General features: G+C 31.4%; 1 protein-coding gene across 1 annotated transcript in view; it reads left to right on the plus strand.

Moving 5' to 3' along the window:
* The first annotated feature begins 73 nt into the window (after positions 1-73).
* The window catches only part of LOC118193295 (uncharacterized), a 36,329-nt gene continuing 10,064 nt past the window's right edge, over positions 74-26,338 (plus strand). Inside the window, exons 1-3 of the mRNA XM_035364355.2 lie at positions 74-229; positions 11,547-11,672; positions 25,161-25,253. Coding sequence (XP_035220246.1) covers positions 190-229; positions 11,547-11,672; positions 25,161-25,253 — 259 coding nt within the window. The 5' untranslated portion in view covers positions 74-189. The remainder of the gene's footprint in view (positions 230-11,546; positions 11,673-25,160; positions 25,254-26,338) is intronic.

Raw genomic sequence — 26,338 nt, forward strand, 5'->3', positions numbered from 1 at the left:
TAATCTGCTTTGAAATTCTTATCTTTATCTGCACGTTAAAAAAAATTTCACGTGTTTCTTCCCACTTCTCAACTCTAGTCACGTGCTCTACTCCTCAACTCTTTAGTTTTGTTTACTTTTGTTCAAATATTTGATAAACAACTGAGAACTTTTAATTATTGTTAGTAGAACTTAAAGTCCGATATAAGAATGGCCATTGTATTCACATTGTTTTTATTTTTTACATTAGGTATATGAAATGTTTTATGTTGTTTTTTCTAAGTAAAATTAATTACTATATGTAAATAATTTCTCTGTTTTATTTATTCCGTATCATGTATGAGGTATTTGTAATTTATTAAATTTCAGTCAAGGGTATATGCTTATATATTTAATATCCAAAGTTGCTTGTTTATGTGGGTTATTTGAATTAATGAGGATATCAATAATTTTACAAGAGGTAATTTATTATTTACCTGCTGTTTTAGGTAAAACTGCAGTCTTGGACCAGTTTGGCACATTTAAAAATTATCGATTTAGCCGTCTTAACTTAAATAACTCATTCATGTACATGAATGTAAAATTTCGAAATTTTAAATAAATTCTTAGAATAAAATAGTTGTTAGAGCGGTGTGTTTTACCTTTTCTGTTATTATTGCATGGTAGAATTTTTTTTTAAATGTCCTGCTTTTATGAGTATAGAAGTGTCAAATGCTGTGTGATCATGCAGTCATATATGAATCCTAGCTGGTAGGAAAATAAGCTAAGAAAAGCATAAATTTTATTGTGAGATACACATTACTGAAGAGCTTTAATGTCATATGGGTGGAAGCCAACTCAAAAGATAAAAGCATCTTGTCTACTGATGCAATGGTTCTGAAATTGATTTCAGACCAAATCTGAAATGAATATAATTATGTTAATTATTATGCCAGTTTCAGATATGTGGTTGAAGACTATCATTTGTTCAGAAACAATTTTAAACAAATAGAATGAAAAAAAAAATAATAATAATGAAATAGGTTTGATGCTGATGTAAATAAGTTCAGTATTTGGAGGGGAATTTATATGTATAGGTTTGAAATAATTTTTCTAAAAATTTGAAATTTTCAGGAAACACTCCAAAGGAGTCATCATTATTCTTAGATTAAATATTAAGTGCCTCAGGGATAAAATTTCCCTGAGGTGATACCAATTATGATGAATCTAATTATCAACAATGACTTTCAGGTATGTGTTGTCTTACTATACTGAAAATTCCTATCCTTTCACCAAAACAGAAATAGACAATTTGAAATGCCTGTCTAGGCAAAGTAAAAAATGAAGTGGTTAAAAATTTTCAGCAGGCATGTCCTATACTTTTCAGAGAGGTTTTTTTATTATTGTTTTGAATTCGGATTCTTCCCAAATTCTTGAAAAATGTCGAGAATAATTCTGTCTCTTGAGTATTTTATTGAGAAGCATAGAAAAAATTTTTTGCATTTTTTATGCTTTTTAATATAAAGAAAGTGCTTGATAATGAATTAGTTGAGATTATAATATATTTCAAACTTCAAGGATTAGACTATAAAACAGAAACACATGCATCTGAATTGTAACATTTTATCAATGCAATGTAGATCCTCTTTTGGAAGCTGGTACTACTACAGTTCTTGTTGGAAATGATGAATAAAAACCTATAATCAAAGTATTTTTAGTCATTCATCTTGCAAAACAATAGCTATTTCCTTTCAAGATCATGAAGGAAGGAGAAAGCAAAAGGTTTCAAACTCTGTCTAGTAGCATACTTGTATAAACAAGTTCAGTAGTATGAAACCACATAATGGTAGAAGACATGGTATAGGATCTTGCTTTGTTTGGCCTCATAAGCTCTACTAGATACTACTAAAGAAACTGGCGACTTCTTACACAGATGTGAAATAATACCAGCACATAGGAAGGGTGAAAATTACCCTTTATTATTCACAACTATGAACAGAAGGGTACTTACTTCATGCTCTACAATAACACTGACAACTTGCGGTGGAAAGTAAGAATTGTAACACAATAAATTCAAGTTTAAAAGAGTAGTGCTGATTAGCACTTTAAATTACAGCTAATTAGGTTGACTCGACAACCTATCCAACGTGATAATTATTCAAATAGCCAAAAGGCGTAACAGCAAGGTCAGAAACGTAACGTACGCCGGCTAGCGAAAACACACTCTGAATAAACTCCAGGATTCACCTGTTCAAATACTCACTTGACTTAACTTTAAATTTACATCCGGGCAAGGAAATGTGAGGGGGAAGTTGAGGAGTTCAGGAAAAGTATCAAAAATTTGAATAATCAGTTAATTAAACTATGGGAAACCATACACTGGAAGATAGTTGAGTTGTTTTCCGTGTTCTCTAAATTATTGTGTTAATATCATATTGTGCGAATTAATGAATTTCCATCCTCATATATGGCATCTGTTTGGGGATACAGTATTTTAAACGGGGTTCGTAGCGGTCCTTATAAGTGCTTCTTATAGGTGCTTATTTTTTCTTTAAAGGCCCTTATTTTTTTTTTTTTTTTAGTGCTTATTCTTTGCTTTTAGTGCTTTTTCTTTTTTAATGAACTCGCTATTTTTCCCCATACCAAAGCCAAAGCTAAGTAAACAACTTTTCTTCCTAATGTGGAATGTCAGATGGTGAATCATACTCCCGGAAATAGCTTTTCCCCCTTTCTCTGCATTAACATAACCTTTGGTGTGCACGAAGAGTAGAGACAGGTGCCCGTCGTTTGTCAAAGAATTGCGAAAGCAGTAGAAAATTCCGGTACATTCGGCATTCTTTTCCGCCCATCCAAATACTAAACACGTTTGAATTTCTATCAAGATCTTAATAATTTACATTCTCATTCCGCTTGGTCAGTTCATATTCATGTTTATTATGATCATTATGCTTATATTATGAGCATATGTATGAATATTTATAATAACATAGTTGCAGCTGAAGCATAGCTGCTTTATAATAACATAGCTGCTGAAGTATAGTAAACTTCCAAAAATGGTTGTGTTTTAACACAGATTAGCTTTCTAAGGAATAATATTCGGAATGGCTTAAATAAAGGGAAAGTAATCGAATAGTCAAAATAATTTCATTTTTTTTTTGGCCAATACATTATACAGTACGAAGATTGGGAGGTTCTCCCCTTTCTCCGCAAAATCTCGAATATTGAAACTGTTACAGTTCGCTGCAAAACAAGCAACACTTTTTTTTTTTTTTTTTCAGTTTCCAATCTGGATTGAATAGGACTAAAAGTTCTGCGGTCTACCAACCCAAGCGAAGAATGATTCTATTCCCGAAATTTAACGCCGTCTGTTGAAAATTAGAATGAAAAACACCCCAGTTATTTAGTTCTTTATTCTCCCAATACCGGCAGCTGTTGATTTCGATTGCATAATATCACGTAGAGAAGAATTACGGCACACGTATTGCGCAATAACATTTCCAATATTTCGCAGAGATAATTAATTTGGATGTTCTGTCCGAGATTTGTTTATGAACACCTAAAAGAGTTTTACTGTGCTTGCTAAGCAGAATATTTTTCAGTTCCATTGGTTTATTTTCATATGATGCACATATCGAAATGTCAAAAGCACTTATTTAGCGGAAAAATCTAAAGAGCGGCTACAGTCTACCCTCCGCTCCTCTTTTTCAAGTTACGCTTGACTGTCTGAATATTCGCCAATTTCCAAGTATGCGGGTTAGTTAAGCTTTTACTGTTAAAGGATGACTGCATGAAGCAAATTTCTGCCTTCTGATTTCAGAAATGTTCCTCTTTTTTACTTAGATTACTTTGCTTGTAATATCTGTTAAGGGAAAACTGATATATGATGAAAATTTAGAAAATGTTCAGAATTTAGATTTAAATTATTTAAATATCAATATGAGTGGAAAAATAAATTGTATTTATTTTTAGGTTCCAAGCGAATATGATAAATATGCCTTATTATTATTTATTTTCTCTATTTTGAACTGAAATTTCATCATTAAATCTTGTAATATAGTTTAGTTCTGCATAGTTTTTTTTCTCTCATTGTAAACTAGTTCTGTAAATTGAACTGTTATTTAAAATTAAAAAAAAAAAAAAAAAAAAAGTAATTATTTTCCATGGTTGAGGTAATGTTTTTTCTCTCTTAATAAATACTGCATTTCTCATATTTTAAATTACAAGTTTTATTTTTAAGGTTATGCAGTTGTGTATAATGTAATTAGACAGGTGCTTATTTTTTTTCTTAAAATGTGCTTGAAAAGTGCGGTTTAATCCTAATATCCAGTGCACACGGGATTTGGCTACTTTTGGCGACTTTATGATGGCGACTTATAGACGTTCTTTGGATAATTTTTGGCTACTTTTGGCGACTTATAGACGTTCTTTGGATCATTTTTGGTGTTGGCAATAATTTTCAAAGTCGTGCCAAGGCTGCACCGTATACTAGGATTTTACCAAAAGTGCTTATAGGTGCTTATTTTTTTAACTAAAATATGGTTATGAACCCTGTTAAATCACTGGACCATTTTATCATATAGTATGCATCAGTAGTCTATGAAATATTGAGAACTGTCATTGTTTCCAAATAGTTCTATGATACTTCAGCCAAAACTGTAATTATTTTACCTTGAAGCTTCCTGGTACATGAAACACTCCAGAACATATACCTCTGATGCAGCTCTGCATGCTTTTACACTCCTAGGAGTGGGAAAGGCAATGAAAGTTGGCTGATCACTGAACAATACTCAATTTGCATTACGATGTGTTCAAGTTCTGCATTAATAACATCATTGAAAATAGAGTTTAGTGCGAGCATTACTTGATTACATATTTGGTGTAATGTTTGACCATGAATATTAATTCTGGAAACCTCCTAATATTCAGATTTTATAGAAGTGGATGATTTCAGTAAAATATCCAAGTTCAACCATACTTTGAATAGTAGTTGTTTCATATTTTTGTTTGCTATTCTTTTTAACACTTAAACCCTCTGAGCGACCATGGTTTTTGCTAAGAAAGCACAAATTTCCTAAAACTACTATGAGAACAAATTATTTTTTTGATTTTAATGTAAAAAACTCTCTTTGTATTTCATACCTGGATTTGTGTACTTTTGATATATTGCCTTAATTTCTTTGACATATTTTAATATATACAATCTTACAGATATCGCAAAAAATATTCCAGGCCTTAAATATATATGGCTTTGCCGCTTAGAGGGTTAAACTTTTTTTCTGATAACTTCTTGTCTCGGCAGTTATTTTGATTCAAAGAAGCTGTTCATTCTTCTATGTGTACAGGTATCCTGGATACTGTGGGGCCATCAGTACATCAAGGAGAAATATTGTCTTTGTTGCATTTTTACCTGCTATACAGCACCAATAGTTTATCCACTTTTGAACTCCAATACAGTCAAAAGTCGTTAATCCAGACTCGTCGGGACTTCGGCGATTCTGGATTATAGATCATCAGTTTAAATCTGGTAAGATGGCATGCAGAAATTATAAAATTAAAAATATGAAACCATAATTTATGAAATAAAGAACAATTATAATCTAAAGGGTATAAAAATTCATAAACAAAAAAGCTTATTTGTTTACTTTATTAAACATTTCTTTCAATGTAAGTTGTTTAAGTTGCTTCATTTTATGTGATAATACTTTCTCTTTAATTCTATAAACAGACATAATTTCTTGTTCAGTGTTACAAAGTTCCACTGTTCAAGTCCAATAATTGCTGTGTCGAGAATACCGACTAATTTGTCAATCGAAATTTTTTCGTTTTCAATAACTTCTGTGTCACTTTCTTCACTATCGGAAGTGAATTATAATGACGAGGAATTTGATTTAAATCATATCAAAGATGGAGTTTATCGAGATGAAATACTACATTTAGTAAGGAATTATAAGCCAAATAAAATAAAAACATGTGCCCTGAAGATAAGGATAGTGCTGACAAATCAACTTCCAATTCAGTGCGTGCCACAATGCCCCCTCCCTCCTGAAGAGCAGCGTGAAATTAATAAACAGATTTAGGAATGGTTAGAGAAACAAAGGATATGCTTTTATGCAGCAATTCCACTTTTTGTTTGATGGACATCGAAACATGCTTTCGCTTTGTAGATCCCTTGGCAGCTCCAGAATCGGAAATTCTTTCTAGCATAACCAAAAGCTCAAGCTTACTTTTATAAAATGGCTCTAACAGTCTGCAAAAAATAATAAGCTGGATCCAATTAGAAGATTAAGGAACAACGCAATCTGCAACATTAACTGAATTAGATAATTTTAGCTTAGCTTATACTGTCCGTTATACATTAAACGCGCATGCGTAAATGTATTATGCGCATGCGCACATGCATATTCGCAGCCGTAAACGTCTTACACGCGTGACGCATGCGGAGAAAGTTTGTAGCTTTGAGGTCCGGATTATGGGTGTCCAAATTAATGACTTTTGACTGTATATAGCTTTCATTTACATCCTATAATGAACAGTGTTCTTATTCAGTACACCTGATACATTTCAAATTCCAAAATCTGCACGTCCAACATCCGGAAGGATCTAATATCCAGACATCCTGACCACCAGTAATTTTTTTTAGAAATTTTTTGCGAAAAGAAAGGAAAAGTTAGATTCCGGAATTAGCATAAGCTTAATGTTTTATGGGTACTGTTCTGTTATCAGGATTGGATAAAGATTTATTTTATATATGCATGTATGTTTGTATGTAAGTGCAAATGTATGTTGGTATATACATATAAATACATATGCACATACGCGCATGCATGCATTCATACGTTTCTGAATCCGGTCCCGATAACAAAACAGTACTATTTTATACATGCACAGTAGACATTTTTTCACATTAAAACATGTGGAGAGTCCCGATTCTTAATATTTTATGTTAAACTTTGTTTCTCCTTTAAACAAACACAATCATTTGTTAACAAATATGTGTATGATCAATAGTTTCATTCCATAGCTGCTTATTGCTCTGCATACACATCAAAACCAAAACATAGTAGGAGTGATAAACACTGATTTTATGTTTCTGAATATCATGTAACCTTATTTTTTATTATTTTTTGCTTTCATCACCACGTGACTTTTTTGGCAGCTTAAGAAATGACGCAGCCATATCTAAAACAGTTTTTGTTTTAAATATAAGTAACTGAATAGCAAACAGCATTGTAACCTTTGATGCTGACATTATACGTGTGTTCAGTGTGTTGATAAGAAGAAATTTAACCAAAAATTTTTTAAATATATTTTGTAAATGATATTCTTAAGTCATTGATTGCTGTTTGAATTGAGTAACTGATTTAATGTTGTCATAAGCCTTTTGTACCTAGTGTACAATGTGTGTCTGTTTGCCCTCTATAAACTATTTTTATTACTAGAAATTGTTTGTGATTAAAAATGTGGCCAAAATGCATGGCAGAAAATTATCTCTTCAAGTATTTTTAGTATAAGGGAATTTTATTTCATTGGGACTCATATGAACCTTAAACATATGTGGGAAGTATACATTAAATTACAAAAGTAATACAGTCAAAAGTTGTTAATTTGGACACCCATAATCCGGACCTCAAAGCTAAAAACTTTCTGCGCATGCGCCGCGTTGGCACATGCGCACAGGCGTTTTACGCGTGCGCGTAAGACCTTGACTACTGCGCATATGCGTGTGCGCAAGTGCAGAATACGTTTTCGCCTGCGCGTTTAATGTATAACGGATGGTGTAAGCTAAAATTATCTAATTATCTATTTCAGTTAATGTTTGCGTTGTTCCATAATCTTCGAATTGGATCCTGCTTATTATTTTTTGCAGACTGTAAGAGCAATTTTATAAAAGTAAACTTAAAACTTTCGATTATGTCAAATAGAATTTCCAATGCTGGAACTTCCAAAGGATCTACAAAACGAAAGTATGTTTCAATGTCCAACAAACAAAAAGTGGAATTGCTGCAAAAAATGGATACAGACACAAAGAATGTGACAGAGAGATCAGTGAAAACGAAAAAATTTCGATTGACAAGTTAGTCGGTATTCTCGGCACAGCAATTAACGAGACTTGAACAGCGGAACTTTGTAACTGAACAAGAAATTATGTCTGTTTATAGAATTAAAGAGAAAGTATTATCACATAAAACGAAGCAACTTAAACAACTTACATTGAAAGAAATGTTTAATAAAGTAAACAAATAAATATTAAGCTTTTTTTTTTGTAAATTTTGATACCCTTTAGATCATAATTGTTCTTTATTTCATAAATTACGGTTTCATATTTTTAATTTTAGAATTTCTGCATGCCATCTTAACGAGATTTAAACTGATGATCTATAATCCGGAAAAATCGATAATCGGGAATCGCCAAAGTCCGGATTAACGACTTTTGACTGTATAATTCAGGCTTAATTTGTTCACCGCACAATTGGAGCGAGACAAATTTTAGTGGAATATCATGTCTTTAGTCACAAATCTCATGATACATTGCCATTAGTGTATTCATTAAGCTTTTTAGGATGATAGCTGTGAATTTGAAGATTTTGGGATATCACAAACAAAAAGTGAAATTTTCGGATTAGTAAAATTTGTGATGAAAGGTAGAGAACTAGTAATAAATGAAGATAATATAGTAGAAGTTTTCCATAGCAGTAAAAATGCCTCAATAATCAATCAGCTAATAGACTATGAAATGTATACTATGGTCCCGAATCCAGATCTTGGACTCTGACTCTAAACTAAAAATTTAGACTTCCCACTTTGCTACTATTAATCTTTCAGGGCTTCTGGTCAGAAGTGGAATTTGCTGGCTTGAAATAGGGAATGCTATGTTCAACAAGTATTTTAGTTTCATTGTCCAACTTTTATGTATTTTTCCCTTTTATAAAATATTTTTGACTATGTAGTAAGCAATACTTACCCAAAAACATCTTAGAAGATAGTGATTTAAAAAAAAGTATGCCAACAAGAGTTATTTATGAGCCTTTCCTGTGGAATTTGATAATGAGTGATCGATCCATTTTGCAGATTTTCCACCTCTAAATGCCTTTTTAAATGGCCTTTGCTATTAATTAATTGTTGGCTGTTTAATGCGAAAAATCTGTTAATATTTGCTCTATTGCACAGAATATGCTTTGCTTGTTTTTTAATTGGCTTAGAGCATGTAATAAGAAGTCAATCCTACAAAAAGTTGAAGTTGATTGATAAAGAAAAATCTATGACAAAACTTGCAATTCAGGTGATCTTATAGAGGAGATAAGGAAGTTTTGTGCAAAACTTATGTCATACATGTATATGTAAGAAAATTTTTATTGGACATTGTGTTGTCAAAAATGCAAACATAAAAAAAATGGCTTTCTTGAACTAATTTTGTATTCATTTTCGCAGGCAGTCACAAATAATAAATCAAGTATGACATTTATAAGCAGTATATAAATATGGTTTATTTTAATTCATAAATAATGCTGAGTACACATATTAATGGCTCAATAACAAATTGGTAATACAAATAATGTATTACCAGTATTAAATAAAAGAGATAAAAATACACTGAACATTAAAGTATCTTCCTTTTATTTTGTGTGTATGAAAATAATGATCCTGATATTTTAATTTAAACTTGAAAACTGATAGAACAATTTAGAAATGTGTGATTGTAGAAGGTGTGCTCATAAAGTAACAGGACAAATTAAAAGGTGAAAGCTTCTCGTAGATTTATGTACAAAATCTTGATCAGTTTCGAGGACAAACAGGTACTGGCCCCTCTTTGTCGAGAGCAAAGAAATTTGCAAGTTTCAAAACTGTCTTGCAGATTTCTTTGCTCCTGACGAAGAGGGACCTGTACCTGTTTGCCCTCAAAATTGATTGATATCTTGTACATAAATCTACACCAAGCTCAAGGTTGTTGTGTTACTAATTTCACGCTGCTCTATCCCTTCTTCTTCCCTTAGAAGAAGAATAGTTATGATATTGAATGCTTAAATTTAACCTTATTTTAATTTAAATCATTATTGGATATGTAATTTTGGAGAATCTAAAAGAATAGTGATCTGCCATTTTAAGTGAATAAAGCTATGAAGTTTTTAAAAAAAATAAACTTCTTCTGTGTCTTCAATTCACCTGCCTTCCACTTCGCAGCGACCACACCTGAACTCTGATGGGACTAGATTGCTAAGCTTCATCATTCCCAATGCCCATCTACTGCAAATATCACACATACATATATATATATATATATATAGTGTATAGTACAGTATAAAGTCTGAAATCCAGACTCGTCAGGACTTCGGAGATTCCCGATTTGGGATTTTTCCAGATATTAGATCATTAATTTAGAAGCCAAATAACAAAAATCAGCGTTATATTTTCAAATTTTTACAGGACTAGTTTCGATGGTTTTACCAAACCATCATCCTCAGCTGCAAAATCGCAAATGAACAAGATAAGATAAGAAAGCCTGGACAGGAGATAAGCCATTGGTGCCATCTGTTGATGAAACCAGAACTAAAACATAATTTCTTTAAAGGCTGAAGGCAAAGATGGATTGAAATTAGGGTCATTAACTAGAACAGAAAGATTTTTTTGAATGTGAAATGCCTCTATAAAATCCAGTTCACCAATGGAAGATGTTTTTTAAATAATTTTGGCAGCAGAAAAATTGAAAGTGTGATTTTCGGACCAACAGTGTTGGGCAACAGAAGACTTCTGTGTTTCTTTTTTTCTAACATATGCCTCATGTTCCTTAACACAAACTTTGAAGGCTCTCTTAGTTTGGCCAATGTAAATTAAACCACACTGGCAAGGAATTCTGTAAATACCCCCAGGAATTCGTATCCGGAATGGGGTCCTTGAGTATAGAACTCTGAATTTTATTGATGGGAGAATAAACGACCCGAAAGTTAAATTTCTGCAAAATGCATGCAACTTTATAGCTAATTGATGGAAAGAAGAGAATGACAACATAATTTTTATAATCTCCTAAAACAAGAGTGTGCCTTTTGGTGTGTTGAGATGAGAATGTGTAAAGCCTACGAGAAAAGCATTGGTAGTTTTGAGGTTCGGATTGTAGATCATTCTGGATAATGGACGTCTGGGTTTCGGACTTTGTACTGTAACTTATATCATAGCAGTGATGCCTTTTGCAGGTATTATTAGGATTTTCATTTAATCTTTTCAGGTAATTGGGCAACATTTAGTGGCTATATTAATGTCTGACAGTAGTTGTTGTCCAGTTAGTGGAGTGTACCAGCAAAAAAAAAAAAAAAAAAAAAAAAAAAAATCTGAATGTAATAAATTTGTTTTAGCATTGTCTTTTTGAGGTCAGGTTTAAGTGAGTCTTAAATGAGCAGTTTAGTTTTGCACATTTGGAAACATCAGTATTTAATCTGAACATCTTTCTGTCCCCCTTTTTTTGGTAATGAAAGTTTAGTTATCTTGATTTTAAATCATATTTAATCCAAGATATTATATTCATCTTTTTTTGTCTAATCTTAGCTTGTTACATATTTATGAGACATAGGATATTATTTATATATTTTGTGTTTCAGGTAGTTGTGTAATTGAAGCTCGATCAGTTAAACAGGAAGCTAACAGTTATGGTTGTGTATGTTCAAATTATAGTTGTGGATGTTGTGCTCATTTAGAAGTTCCAAAAGTTGGCCTAAATGATACAGGTAAATATGCTATTTATGCAAGTTATGCATTTTTTTAAAAATTAATCTTAATTCACTGAAGCATAATACTAGAATATTTTATGAACATTAGAGAAATATTGTATGTAAAATTATATCATATTCTGAATTCTTGTAAAAACTAAAAAGTTGTTTTGGTTAAAGTTATTTACAAGAGGCAAGTTTTTTCCAGAGTTTTTTCAAACAATCAATATTTATCATAACTTAGCAAACATTATCAATATATTAAAAGGAAACACTTTGAAATAAAATTTAAAACACACACACACACACACACACACACACAAAAAAAAAAAAAAAAAAAAAAAAAAAAAATTACAATTAATGCAACAATGCTGATTAAAAATACAAAAATGATACATTAAACATTATCCGTTACATATGATACATCACTGTTGTTTTTCTCATGTACTGTTTTTGTTTTGAAAATGTTGAAGAGTTGCCCAAATTTGACATTGTGTGCATTAAACATAGTATATATTATGTGCATTATAGTTTTTTCAGCATGTGTACAATCTGTTTTCACTTAAAAAAATATCGGAAATTTGCTCAAACTTGGCATTACATGCCTTAAACATTATGTACACTTGGCACACACCCTCCCCAAAAAAAGGGGAGACAGTTCTATATCTCCCATTCTACTGGACAGATTGTCAAAATTTAACGTTTTCATGTCTCGAAATTCAACGTTTTCCATGTCTCGAAAGCGGCACTTAAGATATATATTAGATTTTAGATTTATGTGTAGTATTGTTCTAATGTAAGTATTTTGACACAAAATCAGACTTTTTCTGAAATAACATACCAATTTTTTCCCCATATTTCGATTCTACGGTTTAAGTTATGCTATAGTGCCAAGTTTTGTAAAAATTGTATGAGTAGTTTTTAAAACATTAGCTCTCAAAATTTTAGCTCCTCCGTGTTAATTGAATTTGGTATATATTTATTAATATCTCTTTTTTCTTAAACTTATTTGCTTCTTCCTTTCATATTTTGAAATTTAGATTCATTCCAAATAAAACTTGCCAATTTTTTATGATTTATTTTTAAAATTTGTATTTTTTAGATAATTTGTATAAATTTTTCGAAAAACATTTGGAACAAGCTATAAAAGTTTTACCATTGTGTTAAAGTAGATGTGTTTCTAAATATACATACAAAAAAATTAGAAATTTTTATTCAAAATTTCCTAAGATATATGTGAATATACATTTTGGCATGTTTGAAATTTGGTATATTCATTATAAGTGATAAGAATGCCAAATGTGGTTTGTGCACTTTGTTCAAATTATTTAAAAGTATGAACGATAACCTTTTTTTTCCACTCATGTACAATGAAAAAAAGGAAAGGAAAATAGGTTGCTATAAATTAAGAAGTTCGCCAAGTGAATTTTCTTGGCACAAACTGAAAAAAATTTGCCAAGATAAATTTTTTAAATTCTTCATAAATCTCTCACCAAAAATTACAAAATTTAATATCTACACATAATTTGAGTTATAGAATTGAAATCTGGAAAAAATTGGTATATTTCAGAAAAGTCTGATTTTGTGTTAAAATACCTGTTAGAAGAATGCTATATATAAATCTATTATATAGCCTAATTCGCACTTTCGAGACATGGAAAATGCAATTTCAGCGATTGATCCAGTAGAGTGGGAGATATAGAACTGTCACATTTAAAAAAAATTTTTTGCAAGGTTTACATTACATTATATAATGCATGTTTTTTACTCATATACTCAATTTACTCATATACATATAATGCATGTTTTTTACTCAATGTTTTTTTACTCATATACACAGCCATCTGTTTTCACTTAAAAAATCATAGAATTGCAGAAACTCAGTATTGTACATCTGCTATGATGAATTATAAGTTATTACAATACAATATTACATACATATAATTATTGCTGGGCAACATGGTTACATATAATTATTGCATTAAAAAGTAAAATATTAATTGTTTTCAAGAAATTTAGGTATTCAAAATCTTCTTCCATTTTTATGCCACTCACAAGTAAACAGCATTAAATTCTATCTGTTTCACCAAACCACTGCATGCAAAACATATAGTCTTCTTTACAATTAAACTTATTTTCATGCACCATTGAGTGACATTTTCCATTTTAATTGCAAATCATAGAAAAACCCTAAATCATACGTTTACTCCATGATGGATACAAACCATGTAGAACTGAAACAAAAATTCTGTTTTTGCAATTTAAAAGTAGTCTGTTTGGAAATTAAGAAATGGCACTGAATAACAGATAGCATGTGACCAAGAGAGATATATTGTACAATCTCATTAATTCTGGTTAAGAAAAATAGTTGCCAAAATAAAAACATTGTTGTGACATAACAAAAAAAGAAGTGTTAGAAGTGGAAGACTAATCTAATAAGGAAGTCCTAAATTTGGCATGCCTCTTGTTCATCATTTTAGCAGGTTTTTTAATAATACTCTTTTCAGCTATTTATATTTGACACATACTGTGTGCATCGATTATTTCATATTAATCGAATCTCATTTATGTTGTGTGTATACGTATCCATCTTAAACACAATTTCCTATAATGTGGTTTTGCTTTTTTGGGTAGAGTAGACTTTAAGGTACCCCTTGTATTATGGCAAAGTTGTTGTTTGATTTATCGCCAAGTTGTTTCATTTATTGTAGCCTGAGTAGTTGAATGTTATGGAAACCCTATTGTGACGTAATCGGGTGCATGATTCTGGGAAATTTTGAATCATGGGATGTTTTGTAAGCGTTTCTGTGGTTTGTGTTAAAACTGTTTAGATGGATTTGAATGGGTTTGTAGGAAGAAAGGTTCAGATTGTCACTATGTGAAGCGTTCGATCAGAAAGAGTACCTGGTTTGAAAAAAGTCATTTGAGTATGATTGATATTTTGATTTTTATGTGGCTCTGGGTGTACGAAGCAAACTTGATATTGCTTAAATGTATAACATGTTTTTCCTTTTTTTATGTTATTTTATTGTTTGGTTTAAAATGTATTTTTTGTTTGCCTATATTGTAGAATTTGGTGCTCCTTTGACTTTTTAAGTGAAAATATATCAGTGTGTACATGGGCAAAGGGAGTGCGCAATGCAAGTTTGTTCAATTCTGGGATTTTTTTTTAAGTGAAAATAGGTCGATGTGTACATGGATAAAGTTAAAAGAGTGCGCAATACCATTTTTGTGCAATTCGGGGATTTTTTTTTTAAGTGAAAATAGGTCGACGTGTACATGGATAAAGTCAAAGGAGTGCACAATGCCATTTTTGTGCAATTCGGGTTTTTTTTTTTTTTTAAATAAGTCGATGTGTACATGGATACCGAGTTTGTGTAATTGTTTGTCTTGTTATTTTGGCTTTGTGTAGCAGCGCCGCTTCGCAAGCCAAAACGAATTGCACAAAATCGATATCTATGTACCGCCAAAAATCGCCAAGTTTTGCCAAGGGGTACCCTAAACTATACTTTTACCACTTTTTTTATGCAATAAAAGAATTGCAGAAACCCTTGTATAGCTCGGCTACATAATTTTATTTTAGCAAATTAATGAATATGAATTAAACATCTTATAACACTGTATATATTTTCATATTTTGATAATGTGATTTTTTATTTTTGAACACTTACAAAATTAAATTATGTATTATGCCATCATGTGTAATAACAGTAACAACTTATTTGTACACACACAAAAATAAAATAAATTCTGGAAATACCTGCCTTCTCTCACATCAAAATTCTTTTGAAATTGAGTCATGCCCAGCATGAATTGTACACAGTATGCATTTTGTTCTGCAGGTGTTCTGGGAATAGATTGCAGAAATTATATAATTGGGATTTTGAAAGAAACATTAAAAAAAAAAAAAAAAAAAACCTTTGTTATTTGCTTTTTTATTTGTAGGAGTAATTATTGTGAAATTGTATTTCAGTCCCAAACTAGGTCTGAAAGTTAGAAAACAGATTTAAAAGGAAATTTATTTCTTTGATGGTGATATGGTGATAATAAATAAATTTGAATTGTTTGTTAATCCCTCTGACTGCTCAATTTTTTTGTCAAAATCATTTCAAAAATTGTTTATTTTTTATTATATATTTCAAATCTACATGTATTTTAGAGTTAAAATGTGTAGCATATTTTTGTAACTAAGATTTTTTTAATATAGATTTTGTACATAACAACAGGCTTTCATAAAAAATCAGTTTTAAGTGATTTTATGATTTACTTTATAAAATACAAACGTAAAGTGCATATACTAATGAAAATATTCAGTATTTTCACAAATTATATTACAAATTAAGTTTAGTATGGTAAATTTCAAAGCAAGATTCCATGCTTCACATTATTCCCATCAAATTTGTGTTTATGTATTTCTTGTACCAACAAACAGCACACTGTCTATAAGGCTGTTTTCTTATGGGATTAGGAGACACGTGGCATCCAAAATGACAAGCTGTAAATCTCAGAATGTTGAGAGTAGAACTAGATCCTACAAGTGTACCACATGTATCTCTGTTTGAATGCTTTTAGATACTTTGCTCAGTCGTTTCCATATGAAACTCGGAAGCTTTAATTTTTGCACTCCTTTTTGTAAAGCTCACAGAATGTTTTTCACGTCTGTCTTGAAATCTATCTTTTCATGTCTTGTCTATCTAAATATTGAATTCTGTGTAAGTTGGCTACAGTAGTACCATCTGTTGATCATAACATGACTCAAAAGTCTATGTAGAAAATGCAATTATATACAATTAAATGAGGAAGAGACGGGATGCATTTTTAAATAGATCAAAAGATTGCATGCCCGCAAAATTTGCAGGTTGAGCAAATTTTTATACTCTCAGTTGAGCAATGAAAACTTTTGTTTTCACAAGCTAATTGCCTGAGAAAATCGCAGGATAAGCAGTCAGGGTTAAAATGACAAAAGCATCTCATGTTGCAAAAAGTCTAAATTTAATTGAGGTAGCGGTGAGAACCATAAAAAAATATTTTGTTTTATAAAGTTTTTGGAGGGCATCTTTTTGTTTTATATTGGCTGTTAGTCTTGTTTAACACAGTTTCACACAATACAGTATTTTCTAGGAACCTATCTATTGTGTTATAAGACGGATACCTGCACAAGTTTTGATGAACTGTCATGCTATGTGTATATCTTATGAAATATTTTTTTTTCCTTCTTGTCCCAGTATACTAGAATTTTCATAAAAACTTAACTTTCTTACATTTCTGTGGTTACATTGAGTCTCAATAATTTTTTGGTCCATACCATTTTTAATTTTACTGTAAATTGTTTTACAGTCTTATATGTGTAGACTATTTAAAAAAATTCTAAAGCTCTGGGCACTACATATTTTTCCTAATATTAAACAGAAATACAGGCCTTTTTGTAACATGGTATTCGTACTACTTGGTACTTCAGGAGACTCATTCTTCAGGTGTACAAGTATGACTGTCCAGGCAAACTTTGACTCTGTTTTTTCCGTAATTATATATTCCAAAATTCTGATTCTAATCTGATTGTGGTACATCTTGAGAACAATTCTTTAGAAATGCTTTGAGCCATTTTTTTTTCTGTCATGCCTTTTAATATATTGTGATGATGTCATCCCACATGCATGGAGACCTGCCTCCATATATGATGTGTACATCCTCTTCTGGCCCAAGGCGTTTGACTTCTGGAGTACCTTTGCAAATTAATGCAATTATCCTCTTCTGTGATAGGTGCTTTAATCACCAGACTGCTGTCTAGGTACAGCATGCTAACATGATGAACTGTGGGGCAGGCTATTTGCACTCTTCAGCCTAAATTTAAAAATTTCCATAGATTAAATTTTTGCCACATTGTGAAAGGAATACTCAGGTGGTGCTTAGAATTAATTTTAAAATTTTATCATATTTTCCATGCCATTAAAAGTATAAAATGTGTTGTGCTAAATGATACACAAAATACTCGCCTCAAGAATACCACACATAAATTCTTAGAGGAGTGAATGAATCTTCTAAAGTAACGTGACATATATCCCCATATTGCCTAGAATAAAATCAATAGCATTCAAAAACATCAAGAACACCCCCATGTGTTTATATCCCCTGATGTATTTAGTATCCAGCTTTGTTCATTTATATTACTTATCCCCATGATTTCCTTTTTCATTCTGAAACAATATACCAAAAATAAAAAATGCTGCAACTGAATGAAAATCAACATTCTCCAATCTCCATTAATTCCACCATAACAGAATATAAGATATTTTCTCCCTCCTTTCTGCATGCCTTCATGGTGTAACAGTTAGCACACTCGGCGGGTATTCAAGAGGTCCATTCGAGTCCTGGTAAGGGCATTGCTAATTTTTTATATCTCCTGCTTCAAAGTAACCTAATTACTCTACAGTACACGTTACTACAATTGGGCTAAACAAAAAATACTAATTAAATGGTATTATATAAAAATTCATATGTGGTACACCTGTTCCCAGAGTCAATTTAAACAGTGATTCATATGTGACACATCTGGCTGTGTGATAACGGACGCACCCATCCCAAAAGGGTTATAAAAAGGTTCCGATAGTTGGGGGGGGCAGATATTATCTAAATATGATGCTTTGACCTTTGCTTCAAACAAATATGCAAAGTTCCATTCAAGTCAATTAGCTGGGTGCTTGACGCTTGCACTGCAGTTTGGAGATAAAGTGATTGTGATTTCTTACATTCCGAAAATTCATTTGTGTGTTTCCTATGAGCATACACATCTTGATTTTCTTTGGCAAAGATATTCAAATCCTTTATTAGAACTCTTTAAATCTAGTTCTCTAATTAATAAAACTGTAAAAATTTTCATCAAAACTGATTTGAATAATGGCCGTTATCAGCAAAATGTAAAAATACCCTCTTTCTGTTTAATATTATTGGAGAATTGGATAATTATGTAAGCTTTCATTAGGCTTCATAGTATGTTTCAGGTTCTGTTGGGGAATAAAAGAATGTGAAGCGATCTTATTCTGGGAACCTCTGACTTGAAGAAAGATACTTTCTGATTATCTGTGCCCTAATTTCGGCTACAAACTAATTTTGATTATGTCCAAATGGATAGAAGAGCTAAATTATGTACACAGTTAAAAACACAATTTTTGGAATTTCTCGATAAAGTATTGCTATGCCAGTAGATTTATGACAGTATAAGTCTGTTTCTGAATTTGGAAGCATAACTCTGTTTATTTCTAAAAAATTGTTAGCATATCTGTTGTTTGTGTCTTAGCAATTTCTTCATAATCAATATAACCAATAATTTTAAATTTCATAAATGCAAGATGATGTCTCGGTAACAATATTATATGTACTAGATATTAGTTGTGAATTGCGAAATAAATCCGAGTTGACGATTTTGATGTGGGGGAACATTTTTCAGAGTATTTTTTCAAAAGCAAATGTTAGTGGTTTGCGACTGTGTTTGTGAATGGTAAATACTGTAAATTTGTGTTCCTTTACCATGGATGTAAATTTCCAAAGATATGCATAGATTGCTGTTAATTCCCTATTATATGCACTGTATTTTGTCTCATTTGTTGTGAGCTTTCTAGAAAAAAAATGCTAGAGTTTTGAGTCTGTAGTTAGTAGCTTGATTTAGAGATTCGCCAATAGCATAGTCAGCTGCATCGACTTTAAAAATTAGAGATGCATTTGGTGAAGGATGTGCTAAAAATGTAGCATTTGTTAAATGTTGAATAGCATTTTCAAAAACTTCATTTATTTGAACACACCAATGAATTTTTACATGTATTGTTCTTTTTTGAACCTTTTAAATGTTCCCTGAGTAGTGCTTGGTTTTGAGTTGAATGGGGCATATATCTATGGTAAAAATTTAGTAACCCTAAAAACTTTCTCAAGTCTTTAATAGTTTTTGGTTTTTAAAATTCAGTGTTGCGTCTACTCTTTCAAGTAAAAGTTTACTCCAATTCTTGGCTATTAAATGGCCTAAAAATTTTATTTCAGGAACACCAAGAGCACATTTTGAAGTATTTAATTTAAGTCTTTATTTGTTTAGTTTGTGTAAAACTTTGGATTTTTTTTTTCCCTTTGGATAGCTTTCTTTTTTGAGAATAATAGAATGTCATCTAAATATGTGTAACAAAAATTTAGTATCTGTAATAATTTGGGCATGAAAAACCCTGAAAGGTTTAAGCAGCATTTTTGAGTCCAAAATCTACATAAGGAACCTTAAAAAGACCAAAAGTGGTAATTGCCACTGTCCTAGATATGTGGTTTTTTGATGATAAGCCCATGCAATATCTAATTTAGAAACACTGTTTTGCCTTAAAGAGATTGGGTATAATATATGAATATCTTGTGGATGTGGAATAGGATGTGAATAAAAAATTGTTACTGAATTATGTACTGTGTAATCTCCAACTGGTATAATGACGGTAGGCTTTTTATGTACTATGTGTAAAGGTAATGACTGCTTCTGGTGGGTCAACAAATTTCATGTTCTAACATATATTCAAACTCTATTTTGCTTCATCGTAAACTTTGCATCAGAGCTGCCTTGCTTTGGAGTGGGCTGGTTGTCTTTTAATTATGATATAATGAACACTGGCATGTTTGATTATTTAGCTATGTATAGAAGGATTAGTTAGTTCAGGAAGTTGTGTAAGGATTTTGTGATACCGAAAGCTTCTCAAACAGTTTTAACATTCAGCTGAGTGTTGTGCTCTATTGTGTCACTACTAGCAAGAGTTGTTAATCTGTTGATGATTCCTTTTTTTTTTTTTTTTTTTTTTTTTTTTTTTTTTTACATAGTCTAAAATGGGTGAAAACATTGGCTGCTATTATGGGAATTGAAACATCAGCTATTATGAAATCCCATTATTTAAAATTTTGCTTGGGATTGAAAGTTAAATTTAAAGGGTTAATGCCATACATTTTAATTTTAGTGTTATATGCAGCAAACAGCTGTAGAGCCGTACCACAAACATGTTTTCCATTTGACATAGGAATGCGGAAAATGTTACTAATTATGTTTATCATATATGTGTAATCTGTTGAAAGTGTTTGCTGGTATTCCAGTATCCATGACTTGTTATTGAATATTAACCAAATTTAGTTTTCAAACTGAAAAGTGAAGAAACTCATGTATAAGCAGTGTATTGTACCTTTCATTTCATACGGCTGTCGTGCTTGGGGACATGTTCTTGCCAAGAAGGTTGTAAGGATCTTAAGTTTTACTAACGTTTATTTTATTTTAAATCTTTACTATCACTTCTTATTTTCTACTTCCGGCCAGAATTATAAGCGTTAAGGTTTTTATGCAAAGTTTGTCTGGTGAACGCCAAGTATTTAAGTTGTGGCTTTTTGCCAAGCGAGAGAGAGGAAGCAGTGAGTCGAAGCAGGCCGCTTACCTTAGAAGTTACGCAGTTGCTTGTTGCCTTCCAGGCCAGAGGTTTTAATCCTCTTGATAAATTTAAACGTATTGTAGTGTTCACAGTTCTCTGTACTACATACGCTTCCTGTTAATGTAAGGCCAATCTTCCACGTTTATTATTCTAAAGTTAAATTAGAGTTTAGTTTTATTTTTATACTTTTACGTTTTGACCCCAAGTAGCGGGTCGGTGTATTCCGAAGTACGGAAGTCATTGTAAATAGAGAAAAATAAAGGGTTTTGTATACCCTTCTTGTGCATCCTGTTTACTTCCCACAGTTTTGAACATAGCTTTAGTAAGCTCTCTGTTCCAAGTCAGGTCCTTGCATGTTTCCGAAGAAGGTAAGAAGGAACATTGACCCTGATAAGGTTAAAAAAAAGAAATTTAAGAAAGATTCAACGGAGAATTCTTTTCCGTATTATTAGTGGTTATAGAACCTTAAGCTATGAGGCTACTTTTGTTCTTGCAGGAGTTCCGCCTATTGATTTTGAAATTGCATATAAGAATAATATTTTTGAGTCATTGGCAACTCATGCTTCGGAAGACTGTATTAATGGAATTGTCCCCTTCACTGATCTTCCTCATCCCGCTTCTTTAGAACCCATAAATTTCTGCGATTATAAAGAGACTGCTGAAATAAGTTTTCATGTGGTTTTCTTTACAGATGGCAGCAAGATGAACAACAAGGTCGGCCTTGCATTTGTTCTTTTTGAAGGCCATTCCGAGATTTGTTTTCTTAGACACCGTATACGGAATGAATGTACAGTTTTTCAAGCAGAACTTTTGTGCATTTATCTTGCCGTCAAATGGATTCAGGATCATGGGACAACATCCTCAAAGTACCTTATTTGTTCTGATTCTCTTTCTTCTCTTCAACTTTTGAACAGTATTACCAGCTGCGATAAATTAATTATTGTAATCCTAGTAACTGTTAGTTCACTTAGAATTAGAGGTATTGATATCTGCTTTGCTTATGTGCGTGCTCATCATGGTTTCTACGGAAATGAAAGAGCTGATTTCTTAGCTAAAGATGCCTTAAATTTACCCATTGATATCAACATTAGCATTCCAAAGAGTTATTGGAAGTCCTTTCATTATAAAAAGCTTTTAGCTATGTGGAATGAGGAATACATTTCATCTTGTAATGCTGAAGTCACCAAAAAGTTCCTTCCTTCTATTTACCATAGACTGAATTCCGAGTCTTTCCTCTCGTTTAATTTTAAAGTGTCCCAGTTTTTATCTGGTCATGGTAAATTTGCAAGTTATCTGTTTCGTTTTAATCTATGATCAAACAATTTATGTGAATGTTCAAAAAGAGTTCCTCAGGATGTGGAACATTTGATTTTCTCGTGCCCTACATTCGATGGCCCTAGATTATGCTTACAGAACGATTTGAAAATGTTCGGAGTGACTTGGCCAGTGAACTTATCTGTTTTCGTGAAGTCCAGACTGCTGTTCTCTGCTTTTGTTTGCTTTATTTATGCATGTAATTTTTAATGTTTATTTATACATGTAACCTTTAATGTTCTAGTTAACTTACTTCTGTAAGCCCCGTGTTGTACATATGTGGTGCACGGGGAGTCTGTATGTTCTCAAAGAAAAAAAAAAAAAAAAAACTGAAAAGTGCATGGAGAAATACATTATGATCATCACCTCAGAACTTTTGATGGTAAAAGTGTTGACATGATGAACTTTTGATGGTAAAAATGAAACAAGTGTTGACATGATTTGTGTGTAAATTAGATTACTTACTTTTTGAATGATTACGGTTATCACAGTATCTTGGGTTTGGATTCTGCTGTTTTTCAGCACACACGTTTAACTTGCTTAGCGAGGTTCTCTGTTTATTCATTAAACTTATTGTTGAAAATAACTCTGTATTTTGTTTAGTATTTGATGCTGCACAAATAGTTGCTTGTGTGTTGTTGTGACTTTCAAAACCCTATCTGCTGTTTGAGCTAGACATGTCAAATCTGCATAAGAAGCTGATATGCTTGCATATTAAAAGGAAGTCTTTTTGTCAGCAAGTTTTTAAAAAATCATCATGCACTTTGCTTGAAAATAATTCTTTCTTTTGTTTCAAAAGGAAACTTTTTTTGTTTGTTTTTTTGTTATCTAATTGTAAATCTGATAAAAGTTTAGAGATTTACTGTACTTCAGGATCTTGAAACTCTGCAATTAGTCTGTTTTTTAAAGTTAGATATTTGTCATTTTCTGGAGGTGTTAAGATTAAATCTGAAACAGGTGGTAAAGTTGATGTGTCTAAATTTGCAAGAATATGGAGAACTTTCATGTCATCGCTGGTACTCCCAACTAGATCGAATTGGATTTCACATTGTCTCAACCGTAAAGCGATATTTGATTTCAAAATGAGAGTTATTTTTGAGTCTTCTGTAAGAAGCTGATCTGTCCCAATTTTTTGGCAAAAGTCTTTCACCCTCAAAGGAGAAAGGTGAGTGGCCTTCAACCAATCAGCTGTTTGGACTGCATTAATTCATAGTGAAGACAAAATTGGAGAAACAAAGAAAGAAATAAATGTACCTTCTTGTTCTCCTTTTTATCTGTTTGGAATATTGAAATAGTGGGCACCTGCAGAAAGTTTTTGAAGATGCACAATCGAACATAAAGCACATACAAATCGTGTTGATGTATGCACAACTGCATAGAATCACAACACTGGCAGAAGAATTAGATGCTTCTGTATTAGAACACCTTTAACGAAGATGGTTTTCTTTTTCAAATTATCTAGGGAAGACTGAAGTGGCATAGATCTGGTGTAAAGAATTTTCGGTAGCCTGTCCGGAAGTTGGTTGGAGAAGATGGATTTGATATTTGCTTTGGATTTCCTTTATTATCCGCTGCGTTACGTCATTCTGTATAAAAGGTGTTTCTGAGTGGCAAGAGATTCTATCTCTGTGCAGTTGAAGATACAGTGGAGTCAGCAATTATTTTAAGATGTGGGTGAGTCTGAAGCTATTGAAGTTTTGTGGAACAAACTGTCATTTGACTATCAAAATAGCTGCTCATAATTTAGTTCATTAATGCAGTTATCAGACCAGTGGACTGATGAGGGTCTGTTTCACTGATGGTGCGACTTCATGTGGTAATTGGTGTTGGTTCCATATTACTTGTTGCATATAGAACTGAGCTAGATTTATAAATCTATGAGAAATTTTATTAACAATACATAACAGCATTGAAGGAATAGAAACAGTTATTATTGTGAGGATCTTCCTAGCAGCATGAGTCTCTTTAATCGAGAGTTTTAAGAACATTCAAAGTTCTTGCCTTGTCTAAAACAGTTTATCATCCTTTCATGTTGTATTTTACATCCTCTGATCTGTTACAGTTGGAACCAGAGGATCAAAAATTTAAGACTTTTACCTGTCTTAAAAATTATAAAACAATATCATAAATACATGAAAATAAATATAATATGTATGTGAGTTTTTGATCACATGTTACTGGTTTGGGGAGAGAATACAATTCTATCTCAGTAAAATTCTGTGGTTATATATGTTGGAAAGTAACGAAGTTTTCGAAAGAAAATGGAAAATGTTAATGATACAGAAAGACATTAAAATGTTGAATTATATAAGGCTACAAATTACTGAATAAAAAAAAAAAATAGATTTGTTTTATGTGTTGAAAATATTTTACTATAAGTGTATGTGTGTGTACTATATATATATGTATACATATAGGAAAATAACATATAATGATTCTTTTCTGATGTTTTGCTAATTTTAACTATTGTAAATGTTTTAACTATTGTAAATTTTAAAATTTTTATGAATAACAAAGCTGTTTTAAATTGCAAGTAGAAAACATTTGTCAATTGCATGTCATCTTTGTTAAAATATATAAAAAGAGCAATTAATTATTGCGGAGTTACAGAAGAAGTAAAAACTGAATATATGCTATTTTTTTTTACTCCTAGAAAATTAATTATTTAAAAAAATGTTTTTAAATTTTCAATTAACTTTTGCACTTTTGATAACATTGTATTAGTTAAAATATGCATTTATGTAATTATTTATGTATTTTGCAGGTTGTGTAAATCTTACTTATTTGCAAAAAGATTATGGAATATCTTTTACAGTGACAATTGACAATCTAACAATTTATAATGAAACAATATCAGGTAATACATCTATTTTGTGTTTTTATCAGTTATTCATTTGCATTTTTTAATGTAGTAAAATAAGTAACTTTTTATATATGAAGTATGTAAGATGCTTTAGAAGTTCATTTGCATGCAGTGATTGGTTAACTTTAATCTTGGTTTAAGAAAAGGTAAACACCAGCTTTGTCTGTGTAAGCTAAATTATTGTCTCTTTATTTCTACATAGTTTATGTCGTTTAGTATAATTAATATGCATCGAAAGATATCGTTATAATGATAACCAAAAAATGCACATCTCTAAATGGTTTCAATGAAACAAAAAATAAATGTCTTAGTTTTAATATTGTTTAAATATAATATGCATTCTTTTATTGTAAATAAAAAAGTAATTCCTTTGGTTTAGTACAGTAAGACAAGAATAGCCTATGTTTATGGCTAGGGTAAATAAAAATTAAAATCACTATTAAGTTTCAGAAAAACAGCAGATGAAATGAATGAACATGAGAAATAAAAAGGAACTTCATTATTTAATTTGGTAGGAGAAAATGTGTTTCATATTTTATTTATATAAAAATTTTTTAATGCGCATCTCTGTTGAAATAAGTTATGGTAAATGAAATTTTCCCAAATTCTTTACTGGGTACTGTACTGTTATCAGGACTGGATTCAGAAGTGTGTGTATGTATGCACATGTGTATGTAAGTATGTACATATATATATGTGTGTACACCCACAGATACATATGTACATACATATATATATGCATACAATGCATACATTTCTGGACCTGGTCCTGGTAACAGAACAATACCCATTACACCAAATATGTATTTGGCTTTGAAAAAAAAAATAAGGCAGTGATATTGTCCAGACTTTTAAGATTTATTTGTCTTTCTTTTTATTTATTTAAATTCTATTTTTAGTTCTATCATATAATTGTATGATTTAGAACAGCAGTTCTCAACTTTTTGGACTAACGTGTACCATCTAAACAAAAACTAAAAAAATTTAGTATCACCACTACATATTACAATGATTATTTTTCAGTTTCTCAAAAGAAATATTAATATATATATATATATATATATATTGCCATTTGAACA

The sequence above is a fragment of the Stegodyphus dumicola genome, chromosome 4, assembly GCF_044657685.1.
Source record: "Stegodyphus dumicola isolate Sdum_Otavi_A_Nest chromosome 4, ASM4465768v1".
Lineage (NCBI taxonomy): Eukaryota > Metazoa > Arthropoda > Arachnida > Araneae > Eresidae > Stegodyphus > Stegodyphus dumicola.